Source organism: Lepidochelys kempii, chromosome 2, assembly GCF_965140265.1.
Source record: "Lepidochelys kempii isolate rLepKem1 chromosome 2, rLepKem1.hap2, whole genome shotgun sequence".
NCBI lineage: Eukaryota > Metazoa > Chordata > Testudines > Cheloniidae > Lepidochelys > Lepidochelys kempii.
The window spans coordinates 232,125,196-232,144,652 of record NC_133257.1 but is presented as its reverse complement, the minus strand read 5'-3'; the positions used below and the strand labels follow the sequence as shown (position 1 = coordinate 232,144,652).

At 40.3% G+C, this 19,457-nt stretch overlaps 1 protein-coding gene across 2 annotated transcripts in view; it reads right to left on the bottom strand.

The window, feature by feature from the left end:
• The window catches only part of PLXDC2 (plexin domain containing 2), a 418,545-nt gene that overhangs the window by 109,798 nt on the left and 289,290 nt on the right, over nt 1-19,457 (bottom strand). For both annotated transcript variants that reach the window (XM_073334185.1, XM_073334184.1), the window contains exon 5: nt 1,978-2,100. In XM_073334185.1, the coding sequence (XP_073190286.1) occupies nt 1,978-2,100 (123 nt within the window). The remainder of the gene's footprint in view (nt 1-1,977; nt 2,101-19,457) is intronic.

The following is a 19,457-nucleotide window of genomic DNA, read 5'->3' as shown; positions in this document are numbered from 1 at the left end:
CCATGAGAGGTAACAACATGGGTAGGTCACTAAGCTCGACCCATATTGATACAGAATTATTTCCAAAGTAACTAATGTACTTCAAGGAGAAACAGCAGAGGGAGAATGACAAAGGCAAAACCAGAATTAAGTAGCTGATGATGTAACTTGTTCTATTTCTTTTCATCTACTGTAACCAGCCAAATCCTTGGTCCTAAAGCACATACAGCACAGAAGAAGTTCATGACTATGGAAATATTAGGTACTTCCAAGGGTGGACACATACTCTGAGGCAATTGCCCAACCTCTTCACTTAAAGGGCAATGTAAGGGCATCTGCCCCACCCAGGCACCAAAGAATTATGTTAGTATGGATCATAAGAAGTTCCTCCTCAAGGACATTCAGATCCCTTTCAGTTAGCCAGGTTCCCTCAGTGTTTATGGCACACCTGTACTCGACAGCTCCATTATATCTGCAGGAATTTGCATTTGTCATTCATGTATATGACATATAACATACACACACACATATATAGATACAAATACGTAGTGCTACATCAACAGTCCAGGTTCAACAATAGCACCTAACTGGTTGTATACCTGGATTAACAATTCATGATAATGGAAATTCTCCACATAGCCTTTTTCTTTCTCAGCAAACATCACTAAAAAGATGACTCCACTGTCCATCAGTTGAATTAAGAAGAAATAAAATAGCTGACCAAACACACTGCTATGTTAGGACCACAGCTGGCAGAACAATTCATGTCAAATAATTTATTGCATGAATGCCACCACTTTTCACTTTGTAAATCGTCTCCAAAGGGAGTATGGTTTTGTCAAATGTATTTATTTGAATGTTTTTGGCAAATAAATTCTTCAAAAAATTACTGGACTGTGATTGACATATGACATGGCTGATTTCTGATTGGATGAGCATAACTTTCAAGATAAGTTTTTTGGTGATAAGTTCTCATGATTACAAACATGAAATGTTGTCATAAACATTCCATAAAACGTGCTTAGAATTCACTCTCCTCCCCATAAATTCATTTGTTAGAATATTCATGGAAAGCAAATACAAAAGGAATGTTTTGTAGAGTGGGCACTTCCAGGACCAGCCAGTCTCCCATCTCAGGAATAGGGATAGTCCCTATTAATGTAAACATAAATATAAATATAAAGCAGTCTTTCTAATTTTAGGCTCCTGCTGTTGAAAATATTGGCTGTAAATGCCTAATTTTAAGCATACATGTTTTAAAATTGTACCCTAACATTTTAAATATGAAATATAGAATCAGTGTCTTGTGTGGCATCACTAGATTTACCACTAGAGATCAGAGTTAAGGCACTAGATGTCATTTCATCGCAGAGGATCAAGCTTTCAAAATGCTGATTTTTAACAGACAACATGACTACAGTCCTCATAGTTAATGCTTTAGAAATGTATCCCAAAGAGTAGCCCTCAGTATAACATTTCACTTTGCTTTTTAGCTTTTCAGATTTTCCTGTGAAGGACTGCTATACTGCTATACTCCTATACTGGGGCACACTGCACATTTAATCAGTGATGGGTTTATTAACCTCATACATGCCCTGCCTCTGTGTATGCTTAATATTACATCTCATAAGGCTATTTTCTTTATAGCTACTGGGTGGACAGGACTTACTACACAAATGAATCAAGAGGGCTATGTCTATGTACCTTGGCAGGAGATAGATTTTTCTCTTTAAAATGATAAAGTATATTTCAAGTCTAGAAGTGGTGTTACATGTTCTAGCATTTGTGGGATTTTTTAAAACCATTTAATACAATCCATTCATGAATGTCTAACCATGTTTTAGAATCCATTTTACGACTATTTAACCACGTTCTTTAGATGACCTATCAGCCACATACAATATTTTGAGTAGTCTTCATCTTTTTTTTTTAAGCTATTTAGGAAAATATAAATAGCCAAGGGATAGACAAATTCATTTTTGTAGGACTATCACATACCATTATCAAAGTATCTCACTGTTGAATTTCTTGACACACTGGGGTCAAAATTTGCCATCAAGGGTGCAATGTATTGCGTAGCTGTTAGCATTCGATGCACAACTTCTCCAGTATATATGAAACCTACAATAAAGAAGAAACAAAATCAGTAATTTCTAAAAGATTTAATAAATGTCCGATTTAACTAGATATTGCCAGAGTTTTAAAGATAAATTAATCCCATCGCCAACTTCTAACAGTAAATTAAATAACAGAATAAAAGGCACAAAAAGTTTCATGACAGCAAACAGAAGGAGCTCTGAACAAAGGAGGAATCATTTCAAGGAGTAGATTTTCATAGTGGCAGAAAAACAGATCGAAACTCATTGTACACTGAAGGATATTTTCTGTTCTGGGGCGAAACTCAGAAGGGCTGTGTAAAGCAAGCATTATCAAAATGCAGCCAATTACCATCTTTGCTACTTTCCTCATGTGTTGATCCCCTCCCCCCTTCATTAGTCTGCCTGTTTTGTCTTTTCAGCTGTCAGCTCTTCAGGGATGAGACCACACCTTCTTTTTGTAAGACACACAGAAAGGCTTTGTCTACACTGCACTTTTGTCATTAAAAACTTTTGTTGCTCGGGGGTGATGAAAAGCACCGGTGTGCACAGTGCTTCGTCATCAGGAGACATTCTCCCGTCAACAAAACTACTGCCCCTTGTTGGGGGTGGTTTTATTTTGTCGCCGGGAGAGCTCTCTCCTAGTGATAAAGAGCGGCTACACTGCGCACCTTACAACAGTCAACTGTTGAGAATAGGCCACTTCCACCTTAACTGAACTGGCTCATTAGCACTGGCCCCGCACTTGGTAAGACAATGCCCATCTTTTCATGTACTATAATATATATTCTGCTTTCTGTTTTTTTCATTCCATGCATCTGATGAAGTGGGTTTTAGCCCACAAAAGCTTATGCCCAAATACCTTTGTTAGTCTCGAAGGTGCCACAAGGACTCCTCGTTGTTTTTGCTGATACAGACTAACACGGCTACCACTCTGAAATCTTTCTAAACTGTTATCTTTTGCTTGACAATTCCCAGGCTTTGGCCCTGCTTGTCAAAATTGGTTCTGTAAGCTGGCTGGAGTCAGGAGTAGATACTTCACAGCTAATAGTTTGGACATTGTCTCTTAAGGACCCTTAGAATTTACTGAGGGGCGGTTTATCTTGAGCCATTGTTTCCTTCCTGCTTGCTTTTCCTTTCTGCCTCCTATGATGCTAAACCAATATATCCAAACAGTAAACATCCCAATAACCAGGCCAACATTAGAACGGTTGAAAAAATTTCTAACAAGATCGTTTTCCATCAGAAAATGCTGTTTTGCAGGAACATGTCATCTTTGATGAAAGTTTTGATGGGAAGAGTGGTGTAGCAGCAATGGTGACAGTGAATGTGTTCCTTCCTGTCTCAGGCACATGGATTTCCCTTCCCCCTCCTCACCCTCCCATCTCCAGTCTGGGGGATGGGGTGGGGCTTTCTTTCCCCTCTGTGTTATCTGGATGCAACACAGGAAGAAGGAACAGCATAGAGGGGCAGAGATACCTGAGATAGGTCATGGCACCTGTATGTTCCCAAATCAGGCTATTTCCCTTCACAGGAAATCCAAGGTTTGACATTTCAGAACAACAACAAAAAATCTGGAACCCTCTCATTTTCCTTCGGGACAGAAAATCTGTTTTCCAGTCAACTCTAGTCAACATGAAGTATTCATAAATTATTATAGCACAACTCCACTTCTGTCACAGGAAAGTAAGACACAGAGAGATTAGATGAGTTATCCAAGGTCACAGAGTAATTCTGTGGCAGAGCAAGGAATTTAACTCATATCTCCTGAGTCCCAGTCCATACCATAGCCACCTCTCCCATCTCATGTTGTTAAACAGGCTATCTTCATTAACAATTTTTTCCTGACCCCTTTTAACCAAATGCTTGCACAGTATAACTGAGTTTGTCAGATATACAGTTTTACATGTTGCACTGTGCAGTGACTAGAGAGGGTAATTAAAAAAAACAACCTGCCTGGCTAGTAGCAGTTATCACCAAATATCATGAGGCAATCCTTTGCTGAAATGTTAGAAAATGCATTAATTCAAAAACTATGCTGGACAAAACATCAGAAAATATACTCTAGGAAACATCCTACATTCCCATGGGCTGGATTAGAGGATTCATTTGCCTTTCTTTTCTTTTAAAACACGGTTTGCAGTTTCATAGTTTCAAATGATGGTAATGTTCTAAAACCTGGATGTCTACTATTCAGCTCCTAAATCTATATTTAGGTCCCTAAGTGCAGGTGACCTGGTTTTCAGAGGTTCACAGAGACAGACAAAACAAACCCAAACATCTTTTACAATGTTCGCTTTTGTAAACTGGTAGAAAACAATTAATTCTCTCTGCTTATAAAAAACTGTAATCTCTTCTTTCCTCACCTTTTCTTCATGTGATTTTTTGGTCACTTAAAATCTAAACTTTTCAGATGTTCTATTGCAAATGGATTTTCAATAAGACTTGTATTCTACCATATGTCTTCTTAGGTTAAGCAGAAATCCTACCAGACAACAGTCACTAAAATGCATTTTTATTAGTTCACAGGTCTTGCTGTTTGTTTCTCAAGAGAGTTACATTTAAGAAGCATTCTCCCTTTGGCTTATTCAGACCTTTTAAATATCTCTGGTTTCATTCAGCACTTGAGTGCTGATGGTCCCTGAGGTAACACGTACATGCCTTTTGTCATATTCTTGTCTGGATCTATATACCTACAACCACACCCCTAATATTCTGAAGATGATATATACAATCTTGAAAGTCACATTCATGTATCAGGATTACCTTTTAACACCCTGCACCTCAAATTCATTTCTGGTGTAACTCCAGTGTCCTCATATGCTTGCACACCCTCTCATCCCAATTTACATTTGTAAACATTACCATCACAACTAATACTCAGGCCAGGTACAAAATACAAGGCAAAAATTTAATTGTTGGAATATTTAAGTAAATAAATAAATTAATCAAGGTAGTTAGTAGCCATAATGTATATTTCTACTTGTTTGCCAGTGATACATTTTTCCTATAGATAACAGTGGAAAGGGGGAGGGAAGGGTGATGATAGCTGGAAACCAGGAAGGTTCCGAACAAAGGTCATTCTAATGAGAACTCCTGTCATGCTTCAGAACAATTTGGAAAGAAACACAAAGTCAGTTCAAAGCATCCCAGAGATTCAAAGGCAACCACTGTTGATATTTTATCATTGCCATTAATACTTCAAGTATGTAGCACATATAAATTTAACTTATCCCTGAAGGGGCTTTCACAGAAAGTTGGCAAGCAGTGGCTTATACTGTCTGTAAGCCAGTTTTCTGATAGTCAAGGAAGAATTTTCCAGACCTACAATTTCCTGAACCACTTAATCCTCCTTTTGTGGGAAGAGTTTGGAGGGCTCTTTTGCAAACCTATCCAAAAGGACTAAAGCTAGAAACAAGATTCTAGCTGCCTCTAAAACGTTCGGATGAAATTTATCAAACTCTGTTGTTCAGGATTTTATAAGTTATAACAAACAGCTCCATGTAAAACAAGAACAAGTATAAACAAAACCTAAAGTAAGTACAGGTGAATAGTATAGAAATAAAAAGGATAAATCTCATGTGGAGTGTGGGTATACATGTACATACAAACATACGTATACAAACTGATGGAGAAGTACACGTTGTGGGCCAGCTTTTTAGAGTTGACTTGGGCCAATTTCCAAAATTTCAATTCCATTTACAGAAGACAAAACCAAACTGTTTTGGTCACACAAAGGAGGGCCATTCTTGTCATTTCTCTGTTCCACTGGTTGCTCTAGATTCACGCTTGAACGGTTTCAGTGGAGTTACTCGGGATTTTCATCAGTTGATTCAAGGGCAGAATTAGGCCCACTATTGGTTCTCAAACATCAGTGGCAGTTTGCCTTCATAAGGATTGCAGAATTTGGCTTTTTCCTCTTTTATTCACTTTCTATAGGCATGCCTAGACACCAGTCACCCAACATAAGCTTCCTGCATTATTCACCAAATTCAAGGAAATTGTAGGATATCGGCTTTAGGTAGTGTGAATAACTAAGCCATATAATAAATAATTAAATAACAATACCTAGCTCTTTTACAGCACTTTTCATCAGTAGATTCCGAAGGTCATTATAAAGGAGGTCAGGATCACTGTCCCCATTTTACAGATGGGGGTGGGGAGGTGAACGCACTTGCCCCAGGTCAACCAGTAGGCCAGTAGCTGAGCCGGAAAAAAACCCACATTTCCTGAGTCCCAGCTCAGTGCTCTAGTCACTAGGCTACACAGATTTCCCACTTTTCTGCACCCTTTGTTTCATTGAAGATATGCCAAAACATGAGCTACACAGGTAAGTAAAAGGAATGAAACACTCTGTCTTGGAAATCTCCTTTCTAAGGCCGATTCAGTAAAGTACTTAAACATGTACCTAGTTTTATGCATGTGAGTTCATGCATGGACTTCAGTGGGACTACTCACATGTTCAGGGTTACATTTGGCACATGCTTAAGTACATTGCAGAATTAGAAACAAAATAAAAAGCTGAGACTGTGATTTCCAGGATACTGTAGGGGGTTGGCTTGAACAATTGGTGGTATCTAAAAAGCAGTTACAAATCCGACTGAGTAAAGAGTTCAGCTGAAGTATTATTGCAAAAAAGAGTCTGAAGGAGTCCATTCAGAGTGCACATACTTCAGACGCTCAAATATTATGGTCCAGGTTTTCTTTGAAGCTAATGCAAGATGTGGATTTACAAGGGTTTTGTCTGTGTACATGTAGTTTGTAATGTTTTATGGCATTTATTTGAATGACTGGCATTTACAGGAACTTGTTTGTTTGCAAGCTTATGGTAGATGCTCAACAAAGATATTTTATTTGAAGATATTTAGAATGCCAGCGGGAAAAGGTGTAATCTGACAACTGAAATGGCATATTTAATACACGACAATAATGTACTTGGCAATTCTCGCCATCTACCTTTCTTAAGTCACTCCCATTGCGTTCACTGTTTAGTTTAGTTATCCTTGAGTGAAAACACAAACCCCTTAAATGGAAAAATTTGCTTGGCTGTACAAAGCTATCAACAAGAACATGGTATGAAAAATTCTTTCTACTTCATGACACTTGCACTTTCAACAATAAAAGTTTTCATTGCTCCAGGTGACAGGAACATAGATAATGAATGCGGCATATCATTTTGAAATACTCCTGTCATTGCTTTTATAGAAGGGCTTTAACTTTGTGAGTTCACCAAAACCATCCCTTATTAAAAATAAATATATAAAACAGTGTCCTCTTCTATTCCAATTACCAAGCAGTTCATTTGACAGGACTGGGAATGTAATAATCTATTCACAAATATAGGCAGAGAAGCATTTTTCTGACATTTGTCTGAAGGACTCTATAACAAAGTGTAATTGTCTTTCTCTTGATCTTGTAGCTCTGAAAATGACAAGAGCTGAATTGGAGCATTAGATGAAATGCATATAGCATACCCCAGAATAAAATATACAGCATGTCAGGTGCCTCCACATGGTGATACTTGGCTCTGCACCTACTGCACATGTGTATTCATGTTTCAGTGCTATACAAGAGTTGGTTTTATGACCTACAAAGCCCTAACTGGATTGGGTCTGGTTACATTAGAGACCATTCTCCCCTTGTGCAATACTGCAGCACCTGAAATCAGATGATGAATGATGGGGCTGTAAAAAGGAAGTTGTCACTGAAGAGACTTGAGCTCTAGAATTCACTCTGGCTGCTAGCCTGAGTGTGCCTGAAATCATTGTCTTCCAATGCACATACCAAGGTTCATCTCTTTCCCAAGAGGACAGGTTAATGGCCAGTGGATTAAAGAGGAGGTATTAGGCTTGGGAAGGATAGTTAATATGACTATTGGGCCAATTGGAAATGTATTTATTTTAAAAATATATTGGTACATGCACCTTGAGCTCGAAGCACATTTTAAAAGAAAATCTAAATAAACAGCATCACTTTACACATGCAAAAATCAGATTGCCTTGTAAAGAAAATGCCCATTTGTTATCATCAGTGTTGAGCAAAAAAAAAAGGGCAGTGCGTGGAACCCCATCCAATGGGAACTGCGGGGGCAGACCCCATATGTTCAAAGCCCTGCTAAGACAAAGAGCTCTGGTTAGCAAGCTGGAAAAGTAATCATCTGCCAGCAGTGACAATAGAGTGAAAGGTCTGGCATGAAAGAGACTTCCACTGGGCAGAGGCTGAGTTGCTAGTCAGTTCACTGCAGGTTTATTAGTTATGTTCTAGCAGCACACAAATTAGAAGGAAAATGGTGTAAGAATTTCCAAAAAAATTGGAAATGGAGAAAATCTGCCCCTGTACCCCAATGGCCTGAGATACACTAGCTATGAAGCCCTGATGTCATCTGTGAGATTTTATATTAAAAAATTAGCAGCCATGGTAGCAGAGATGTAATAGCAGATATTCATTCCCACTGTACCATCTTGCTGTGTGCTGTTGAAATGATCGTTTTCATTTCTCCCTTTTATTTTCCTTATTTAATCAGTGGGAGAGTACACAGCCTCTACTGATCATTTTCATCCAAATCCATGCTAAAACTGCTGCACGGGGCAGAGAGGGGAAGCTGTAAAGGAGATAGCTGAAGCTCCCGAATTCTCAGACTATTTCTGCCCTGGTCCCGGCATAGTTTATAGAGCTATCTTGGGCTGCTATAAACTATGCCAGCTGGTAGCAGTCTGCATGGCTCCAACATGATCCCTGTCTCTGGGTCTCTGAGGGGGCATGGTTTTATTCCCTCTTTAATATCCCAGATTCTGGGGCCACCAGTTTGTCCCTGGCACGAATCAGAGCCAGCATCAGATTGCACTAACTTGGGCTGGCTGATAACAGCCCATAAGGGCAGGAGCATTCTGGCCATCACCCACCCTTAGTCTAATTGTACTCTAGGTGCTGTTGGAGGGCTGGCATAGAACTGGCAACGCTGACTGTACCTGTTCTAGGGATTCCCCCATGGTGGAGAAACCACAACATGCCCAGTTGGGGCCTGATCAAAAATCCACTGAAATCAACTGAAAGACTCACCCTTACTTCCATGGGCTTCGGATCAGGTCCCTTTGCACACAGAGTAGGGTTGCCAGCTTTCTAATAATACAAAACCGAACCCCCAGTCCTGCCCCTTCTCTGAGGCCCTGCTCAACGCTCGTTCCATCCCCCCTTCCTCCATCACTCACTCTTCTCCACCCTTACTCACTTTCACCGGGCTGGGCAGGGGGTTGGGATGCAGGAGGGGGTGAGGGCTCTAGGAGGGGGTGCAGGCTCTGGGGTGGGGATGAGGGGTTTGGGCTGAAGGAGGGGGCTCTCGGCTGGGGCTGAGGGGTTGATGTGTGTGGGGAGGGTCAGGGCTCTAGCTGGGGGTAGGGCTGGGGATGTGGGGTTTGGGGTGTGAGAGGGGACTCCAGGCTAGGGCAGGTAGTTGGGGTGCAGGGAGGGGGCTCTGGCCCTCACCCCCCAACACACTCCAACCCCCTGGCCCAGCCCAGAGCTCACTCCTGGACTCCAAACTCCTTATTCCCAGCTCCACCCCCAGCCAGAGCCCTCACCCCGACCACAGCCCAATCCCCTGGCCCAGCCTTGAGCTGTCTTCTGCACCCCAAACCCTTCATCCCCAGCTAGGGTTGCCAGGCATCCAGTTTTTGACTGGAATGGCCAATCAAAAAGGGACCCTGGCAGCTCCAGTCGGAACCGCCCACCAGGCTGTTAAAAGTCCAGTTGGTGGCACAGGAGGTCCGCGTGGACCTGCCCTAGGTCTGCGTGGCTCCCGGAAACAGCCACCAGCTCCCTGCAGACTCTAGGCACACGGGCAGCCAGGGAGGCTCTGCACCCTGCCTCCAGTGCCAGCTCTGCAGCTCCCATTGACTGGGAACTGCAACCAATCGGAGCTGCGGGGGTGGCGCCTGTGGGCACGAGGGCAGTGTGCGGAACCCCATCCAATGGGAACTGCGGGGGCAGAGCCTGTAGGCATGAGGGCAGTGCGCAAAGCCTCCCTGGCCACCCATGCACCTAGGAGCTTCAGAGACCTGGCGGATGCTTCCTGGGAGTCGCAGTAAGCGCTGCCAGGACCCCGCATCCTCTCCCGCACCCCTATCCCTTACTCCAGCCTAGTGAAAGTGATTGAGGGTGGGGGAGAGCAAGCGACAGAGAGAGGAGGGATGGAGTGAGCAGGGCCGGGGCCTTGGAGAAGGGGTAGGGCATTGGCGGAGCCTCAGGGAATGGGCGAGACAGGGGTGTTCTGTTTTGTGCCATTAGAAAGTTGGCAACTTTAGGTGTTATACATGTGTAAAGTTCCTAATATTGGGACATCTGGTCACCCTACGTGGTATACACGTGCAAAGTCTGAGTCCAGAGGGCTACATGTGCTTTTTGTTCAAATGCTTCTGAACTATTTCAAAAACTCCTTCCCACTTCTGTGCTTTTTTAAGCAATTGCGGGGGGGGGGGGGGTAGGAAAAGAGGAGACATGGCTGAATCTGCAGATATTGAGAGGCTACCGACACCATACCTTCACCAATATATGCACGTGGATAGCATTGTTGCCATTAGCAGCCAGAATCTGGGTGGTGATTAGCACAGTTGTCTGTACAAACATCTGCACTTGTTTTTTTTCAGTACTGTGCTCCTTTGTGAGCCAGAATTTTCTTGTACATTTAATCAAATATATTATGTGAATAGTATGCAAAATACATGGTATGCCTTCTGCAGACTTTGCATAACATTTACCATATTCTTAGGTAAGAAAATAATATATATTTAAAGCATTTCAATGTTATTTGAAATATACATTTAAATATATGTTCTGTTTCATATAAATGCACTCAACTGAGCATTTATACACAGTTTATATGTGGAGTAGGAATTCAGAATATTTGTACAAGTATATGGGTGAAACCATTAGCTTTCCAAATGAAGCATGCTTGTGGGGAATGAATGACTCTCCATCTATGTTTTTTAAAGGAAATGTAGGGGAAATGTATTTAAAATAATAGTATTTACTGTTAAAAGACTGGAGAAAGTAGAAGTTACATTCAAAATAATGGTTCAGCTAGGATTTCCGAATGGTTATTTTAACATTAAAATGGCGTCAAATCCAGCAAAGGAGCCCTGTAGAAAATACACAACACATTTGGCACAGGAATTTATTTATTTTTGCTTTAAACAGGCAGTGAAGCTCAATCTTCTCGGAAATGTTTAAGGTTAAAAGCAGACACTGTAACACAAGTTCAGCTTGTTAGATAAAACTCTATGATCTAAAGGCTTCAAACCTCAAAAAATCCCACCTTAACAGGGCAAAGACCGTTTGCTGAAAAAGTCATGGAGAAGAATATCAAGATTCAAGTTTATTTTGCCACCTAAACGTGCCACCTTTGAAGCAAATGGTTCCACATCAGCCATTCACATACACGGATATCTTCCTTTCAAAAGGTTTTTGTAAAACAATTATCTTAAAATTTAGGACCTAATAAAATGTGGTCAGAATCCTTTTGGTCTGTGGTCAGATATGCTCATTTCGAACTCTTTCAGAAACCATCACTGATTTGAAGAAACTTCTCCTAACTGCTGAGAACCTAAGAACTCCAGTTTTATTCTGCAAGTGAGATGACTCGTGAAGTATCTCTGACATGAGAATTTACACCATACTCCACTTATTTCCTTCCTAAAAAACGCTACAATCCTTCCAAGCAGTTCTTTGGGCAGTAAAAGACAGATTTGCTGAAACTATTTTAACCTTGAGTTATAAAAATTTCTTCTACTCCTTCAAACACATCTTTTCATTAGGTTGGAAGATATCTGTTTGGAATCAATCTGTACAGAAATGCTTTCAAATATATTTGGTAAATAGGTTTAATTCCATTTGTTTTAGAATTTTCCGTAGGGTGGAAAAGCAGAGTTTGGCTAATTGGGCCAGTCCTTAGCAGGTGTAAATGTTTGATCTCTACTGACTTCAGTAAAAAACTCTGATTTAATCAAGTGAAGATCTGGCCATTGTTTTATTTCATGTATTTGAGATCAAATCTAATATTTCACTTGGGGGTAGAGCTGCAAGCTTTTTGTATGAATAAATGGTAAGATTCATTTAAGCAGGGTGACCAATATTTTACCAGTGTTCAGTGGTTTAAAATATAGTTTAGAGATCGCTACACCAAGAAACAACTTTGCTAACTGATACTTTTTCCTTTGCATTTTTGATATATTTTAATAATTTTCCACAGAAGCACTTGATGCAAAATTAAGAAAATTTGTATGAAATCATTAACCTCCCAATACATATTAGAACACTAGATTCTATAAAGAGTTAACATAATTTCTTTATACACTCTTAGCTACCAAATTACATTGATACCTCCTTATTGCCTCACCAAAGCAAGTCAATTTAGAGTAACTTCCTTCACACAAAAATGACTAAGTTATTGTTACAATGCTATGGTTTGGAAGAGTGCCATCATCATTCTAAATACATGAAGACTGGTCTATAGCTAACCAAAAGGACAGCAGCAATTCCAGATAGCTAAAACAATCTGAGAATTAAATAACTGAATAATGAGCTTAGTGCTCACTCAATGTCAGGCCCTCTCACTGTTCCTGTCTCCCCCTGGAAAAATGAGAGAGAGAGAGATTTAAAAAAAAATCATTTTCATATCCACTAAGATAACCTTATAGTGCACAGCCATAATCTTCTCTCAGTTTGAAAGGTGGCATATCAGAAAGGGGAAACCCCAAAAGGCATAACTGCATAACCTCGATTAATGGGAAACTTTTTGTAAAAGACTAGCATGAACCTTAGTTCTTCTAGACAGAGTTTTGTGGTCTCTCATGTAGATGTTAGAAAGCCAAGGGGATGAGCTTCTCTGCATTCTTCCTACTCTTCTTTTAATATGAAAAGTGGTATCTGGAACAATTGAAAATGCTCTGTGTAAACCCAAAAGCTTCTCTCACCAACAGATGTTGGTCCAATAAAAGATATTACCTCACCCACCTTCTCTCTCTAATGTGTTGACACTGAGTTATGTGAGTGATTTTCTCAGGTTGCTGTAATATTCATTACTTTTGTAAAAAAATATATGATCTGGTCGATTGTAACACATTCTGTTGAATATCCCATTTAATTAAGCAAAGGGATTTAGGAGTTTTTATGTACTATGAAATACTGCCAGCAGATATTTTTCTTCTAAAATGCCAAAAAAATGGACCTTGTCAAAAAGAGGTTGGATATCACAGGGAGGGGTGGAGGAGGAGGGGAGAATAATGCCAGCAATAACCAAACTTCAGCTTTAATTGTAACTGATGTATCTGTTCCTATGTTTTTAATTACATATTTATACTCTGAATTGTGGAGATAGAACTTTCACATTCATGAGAAAACAAGACAGGAGGCTATTTAGATTCTAATGACTCATCATTCCTGTCTGATCAGGTACTTATTCCTCCAGAGAAGGTATGGGGACAGAATCATAATGATCTGTACAGGAAAATAGTATCTATTCAATGAGAAGCCTTGAAACTTGATAGCTCTCAAGTCACTCACACCTCTGTCCTACCAAACAAAGCCCTTAGCTTTGTTCCTAGATGGGTCAGAACCAGAGTAAGGAAGAGAGGAGAGAAAGGATTACCTCACTCAGGCTGTACATCTTGGCAGTTATGCTACTGTAGCTAACTTTGAACTTGCAAAATATTAAGAAGAGGTTTAAAAGCATCTGCAGAGGAAATTCTAATTTTGTAGGCTCTTTGCTGTATTGTAAAAAAAAAATCTATTCTGTAGAACGTGTCAAAAAGTTTTATGCAAAAAAATTGGTTTTGCCAAAAGCAACATTTTTGGCAGGGGAAATGACATTTTATTTATTTTTAAATGGTAAATCTCAGAATAAAAATGAAACAAAGAAAATGTATTTAATTTTGAGTTGAAAATTTTTATTTGGTTTTCAAAATACAAACTTTTAAAAACATTTCAGATTATTGGTTTTCCCTGTATTTCTCCTTCCCTTTTTTTGCTGAGAACAACAGAATTAGCAGTTCTAGGATGTTTCCCCGCCACAATTTTTCTCTTTTTTCACACTTTTCCAGCTCTAACTTTTCAAAAGTTCCTCAACTCTGAAAGACTATAGAATGGCCAGGAGGAAAAATGACATATTTGCCACTATCATTTTTCTAAAATTGGAGTTTTGAAAAGTTGCAGCAGGGGGGAAAATTAAACAATTACAGAACATAACCTTGTATTCATTGTATTGTGCTCAGTGCCTCCCTGCCGCTCTCCCTCCCCCCCCCAAAAAAGATGGCAGAAAGTTTTTAAAAAATGAAACATTGTTCCATTGAGAATTCTGTGAAACAGAAAAAGTACTTAACTGCTGAGGCTCAAGTGTGTTTGACAAGGGATTTTCGATGCAGAGGATCAGTCCTATTGAGTTTATCATGCTATAACCTTGGCAAAAGCCGGCCGTGAAAAAGGTGTACAAAGGAAATAGCAGGTCAATCTTTTCACAAATACTACATTCATAAATGTGTGGAAGAAAAAAACACACCAAAAGAACTACAGCTGCAGTAGATAGTACGGTGATAGGTGATTTAGAAATGCCCATTGATTAAATTAAGAACCCAAAACATACATCTGATTTACAGACTGAAATAGCAAAGGACGCAATTTTTTTAAGCCAGTAGTAAAGTCCTTATTCAAAAAGGTTGTCAGATGTTGTGTATCATTATTTCGTCCTACTTCCTGCCATGGCTGGAAGTATGGAGACTACAATATTATACTCATCTGCAGCTCTTTGTTTAATGGCCATGTTTATTCAGATGATACTCAGAATTGACCCATGACAGACAATATGGTTTTGCTAGAGACAATGAGCTCCCCAGTTGAACACCATGATCAGTGGGATGGTGGTGAAGGAAGAGATGACAGGGAGAGGATGCAGGAATTTAAGAGAAAATCCATGCATGTTTCAGAGAGAGTGGTTTATTCTACATTGTTGTTCATAAACATCACATTTCTTCATAACCCTTTTCATTTCCTTTCTTGTCAAGGGCTGGGAGCTATTTGAAATGGAATCCTGACCTCTGGTTTCTCATTTTATACTGAATTTCCCTTTCTAACAGTGCTCCTCCTCATGGGAGAAAAATGATCAGCCTTTTCTAAAGGAAAAGTTCTTAAGGGAAAAGCAGTTGGCTCTAGCCCCAGTTCATAACTTTTCACACTCCATACACATATTAGAGTCGGGTGAGCAATTTATAAAAAACAATTAACAAATTTAGCCCCCTTTTCTCGTTTGTACATAATTACAGAAAACACATGCTGCCTTTTTCCTGAAAGATATCTGGCTACAGTCAATTAGAAAGTGGGTAGCCACTGACAGAGTGTGTGTATGGGAGTAGGGGGAGAGAATATACAGGTCTCAATATTTGACAATGGGAACCTAGCAGGCAGACAGCACTAAAGTCAGCCTAGCCCAAGTACCTTCAGTAATCAGAACTGTTTCTCCTCTCTTGCTCTCTCGTCACTTTTCTTGCATCTGATTACATTATAGTACTGTATTAATCAGCACCTCCAAACATATACAAGATCTGCAAATGGGTGGTTGGGCCTGGGTCAATTTTTCAATTTATTTATTTACCATCTTTTGCTTATTTTTAATATATTTTGCAGCATATCTGATCTGTAGTAAGAAAATGTTGAATAATTGATCATGCTGGGAGCTGTGCTTAGGAAGAATCAGTTCTGGGATGCTGAATGGTGAGTGATGATTCAGCAAACAGCACTTTTTCCTCTAGACAGTACTGAATGGAGGTTCAGGATGGTGTTTTGATACAAAGTGTGCTGTTAAATTTGGTAATTATGGTTTCTTTAAATCAATTCCCCCAGTCGTGTTATTTAGCTAGGATAGTCCTCTTCGCTTCCTGTCCTAAACTATGCAATGTAGCAGTTCTGCTTAACCCCAAATTTTTATAACCCCACTAAAACCACAAAGGAAAAAAATGGTGTCAACTTTGTGGCATATAATACATTTCAGCCCAGAAGAAACTTTACAACTGAACTTAAAACACAAGGACTGGGGTAACAGAACTAGTGATGTTCCCCACCCTGACTACGGTGTAGCAGTGCTGTCAGCGGATGAGATCATCAACATAAATATGTGAAAGGTTTTGCTTCAGCCACAAAAAATACAAAGTAAGAATTCTGGGTCAAATTCAACTTAAGTTCATACAACACAGAGTCCATCTGCAAATATTTGGTGGCTGTGAGCACAGAGGTGATTGTGTACACAGAGCTATTGAAGGTGAGGGAACTTCCTCTCCTCACATCTGAACTCTGTCACTACTGTAACAGCTGCCTCTCCTTGACCTCAATAAGCCCCGGAAGTCCACTCTTCCAATGACATCTGTTGAGTTCTAGGAGCATAGGTGGCGGATGTTGGTTCTCTGGGGAGTACTAAGTTCATCTGAACTAGACTCCACAAGCAATATTAAGAATCTCATTTACTTCTAATCCCTGCAAGCCAAACTTCATGGGTTCACTTTGCAAACCCCTTTCCGAATTGAACTCTGCAAGGTTCTCACAAGCACTACTCATTAATACGTTTTAAACAGGTTTAATCACAGTCTCCCCACAATAGGGTCAGTTGCCTATCTGTGGGTCCACTGATGCTTTTCAGTGCATACTGCTGCTAGCCCTGCCAGTCAGACTCTTTTGATGAATAAATGTCATCAGACTGGCTCAAAGCACAAGGGATCGTATGCTAAAGCAAGCATGAAACTGGATTTGTATCTCTATGCTTCACTATGACAAAAATGTATGGAAATACAAGTTGTTAACAACTCTTCAAAGCACTTGAAAAAGACTGGAAGGGTCACATTTCATAAATTCAGTGTGCCACGTTATGCAATCTGAAGGAAATTCCAGGCAAGCAGCAGAACAGATGTCAAACATTTTATATCAGTCTCCTGACAATAATCCAGTAGTCTTAAAATGAACAGTTAAAGTGTTTTAGAAACAGCCACAGTAAACAGATCAGCAGATAATTTCTCCTTCGTTCTACAGATCTACCTTCTGACTGAACTAAAGCAAGATAGCTTTGGAAGGGGGTCAAGAATGACATTACAATAATGCTCTGTTTTATGGGGTACAAATATCATGCAACACACTTTTACTCAGATGATAAATGTGGATTATTTAATTATAAGGTAAATTACAAGTAGCAGCAAGATATCTATGGTACATGTAAGCAAGTACATGTAATTACAGAGTACATAAACAGTAATTCCTGCCTTTTTAGACAGAGGGGAGGTTACAATGTCTTGGATTTACTGAATGTCATTATCACATGCAGTTATGTTATATTTGTCAAGAAAAAGTCATTTAGTTTCCAAGCAAAGAAAATATATATGTTCACTATAACATGGACTATGGAAATTTAACAGTAGTTATCATACCCACACACAATCAAAAAGATAACAGTTGTGGCAGGATAGCTAGCAGGACTACACTGAATGCAGACGTCTTCGCCAGACACTACTTCAGTTGATAGCTATAAAGGACTAACAATACTTTAAGGCAGTGGTAGTTAAACTTTAGCAACCTGAGGACCCCCATTTTGATTTAAAAAAATTTGAAGACCCCCCCAAACGCCCCACTCAGCCCCAAGCCCTGCCCCCACCCCACATAAGAATGGTCATACTGGGTCAGACCAAAGATCCATCTAGCCCAGTATCCTGTTTTCCGACAGTGGCCAATGCCAGGTGCCCCAGAGGGAATGAACAGAACAGGTCATCATCAAGTGATCCATCCCATCACCCATTCCCAGCTTCTGGCAGATAGAGGCTAGGGATATCATCGCTGCCCAGCCTGGCTAATGGCTATTGGTGGACCTATCCTCCATAAATTTATCTAATTATTTTTGAATGCTTTTATAGTCTTGGCCTTCACAACATCCTCTGGCAAGGAGTTTCACAGGTTGACTGTGCGTTGTGTGAAAAAATATTTCCTTTTGTTTGTTTTAAACCTGCTGCCTATTAATTTCATTTGGTGACCCCTAGTTCTTGTGTTATGAGAAGGAGTAAATAACACTTCCTTATTTACCTTCTCCACACCAGTCATGATTTTATAGACCTCTATCATATCTCCCCTTAGTCGTCTCTTTTTCAAGCTGAAAAGTCCCAGTCTAATTAATCTCTCCTCATATGGCAGCCGTTCCATACCCCTAATAATTTTTGTTGCCCTTTTCTGAACCTTTTCCAATTCCAATATATCTTTTTTGAGATAGGGCAACCACATCTGCATGCAGTATTCAAGATGTGGGTGTATCATGGATTTATATCAAGGCAATATGATATTTTCTGTCTTATTATCTTATTCCACCCCTTCCCCAAGGCCCCACCCCATCCCACCTCTTCCCACCCCCGCTACACCCTTGCCCCTCCTCTTCCCCACCTCTTTCTGCACCTCTCCCGAGTATGCCCTGTCCCTGCTCTTCCTCCTCCATCCCAGCTCCTCCTGTACTCCAGGGAACAGCTGTACCATGGCGTGCAGGAGGCACTGGGAAGGATGGGTAGGAGTTGATAAGCAGGGCTGGAGGCCCTGGACATGGATTCCACCCCCTCCCTCGAGCGCACCCCATCCCTGGTCCTCCCCCTCCCTCCCAGCGTCTCCTGCATGCCGCTGAACAGCTGTTCCCTGGCATGCAGGCAGTGCTGGGAGGGAGGATTTGAGGAAGGGAGGGGGAGGAGTTAATCAGTGGAGCCCAAAGACCTCTTGGAGTACCCTCGCGGACCCTTCAGGGTCCACAGACCCCAGTTTGAGAAACACTGCTTTAAGACATTTCACCATATAGTGGTGATAAATGTTCAGGTGTGGCATAGTATACAATATGCAGCTTCTTCCTTATCAAATTTAAGCTATGCAAAAGCAAGGACAATTTTTTCCACACAAGCTTTTCCGTTTTCCTTTGGGTGATTTTGCAAACCCAAACGTTAACAGAAGAGTTCAGGGTAATGGTTACTTTTCAGATAAATGAAAACACACAAATGCCAGTGAACTTCACTTGAAATTTCAGCATGCAAGATGTGGAGTGGCAGTTGTTCATGTTCTGCCTTTTTTTTTTTAAAAGAAGGAATTCCTACAAGATCAAATTCACAAAACATGCAAGAGCAGGTACTTGGACAGAACTCTTTCATGCACCACTTGCACCAGAGTGGCCCCACTATCTGATCCACAAAATCTAGGGGAGAGAGAGGAGCTAATATCATATCCATTACTTCTCTTAGCTTGTGTAACAAATTACATGCAGTATATAATTTTCTGAAATGGCATTTTCACATAGATTGGTATTTTGCTGCATGCTGCAGAACAGAATGCATCACCATC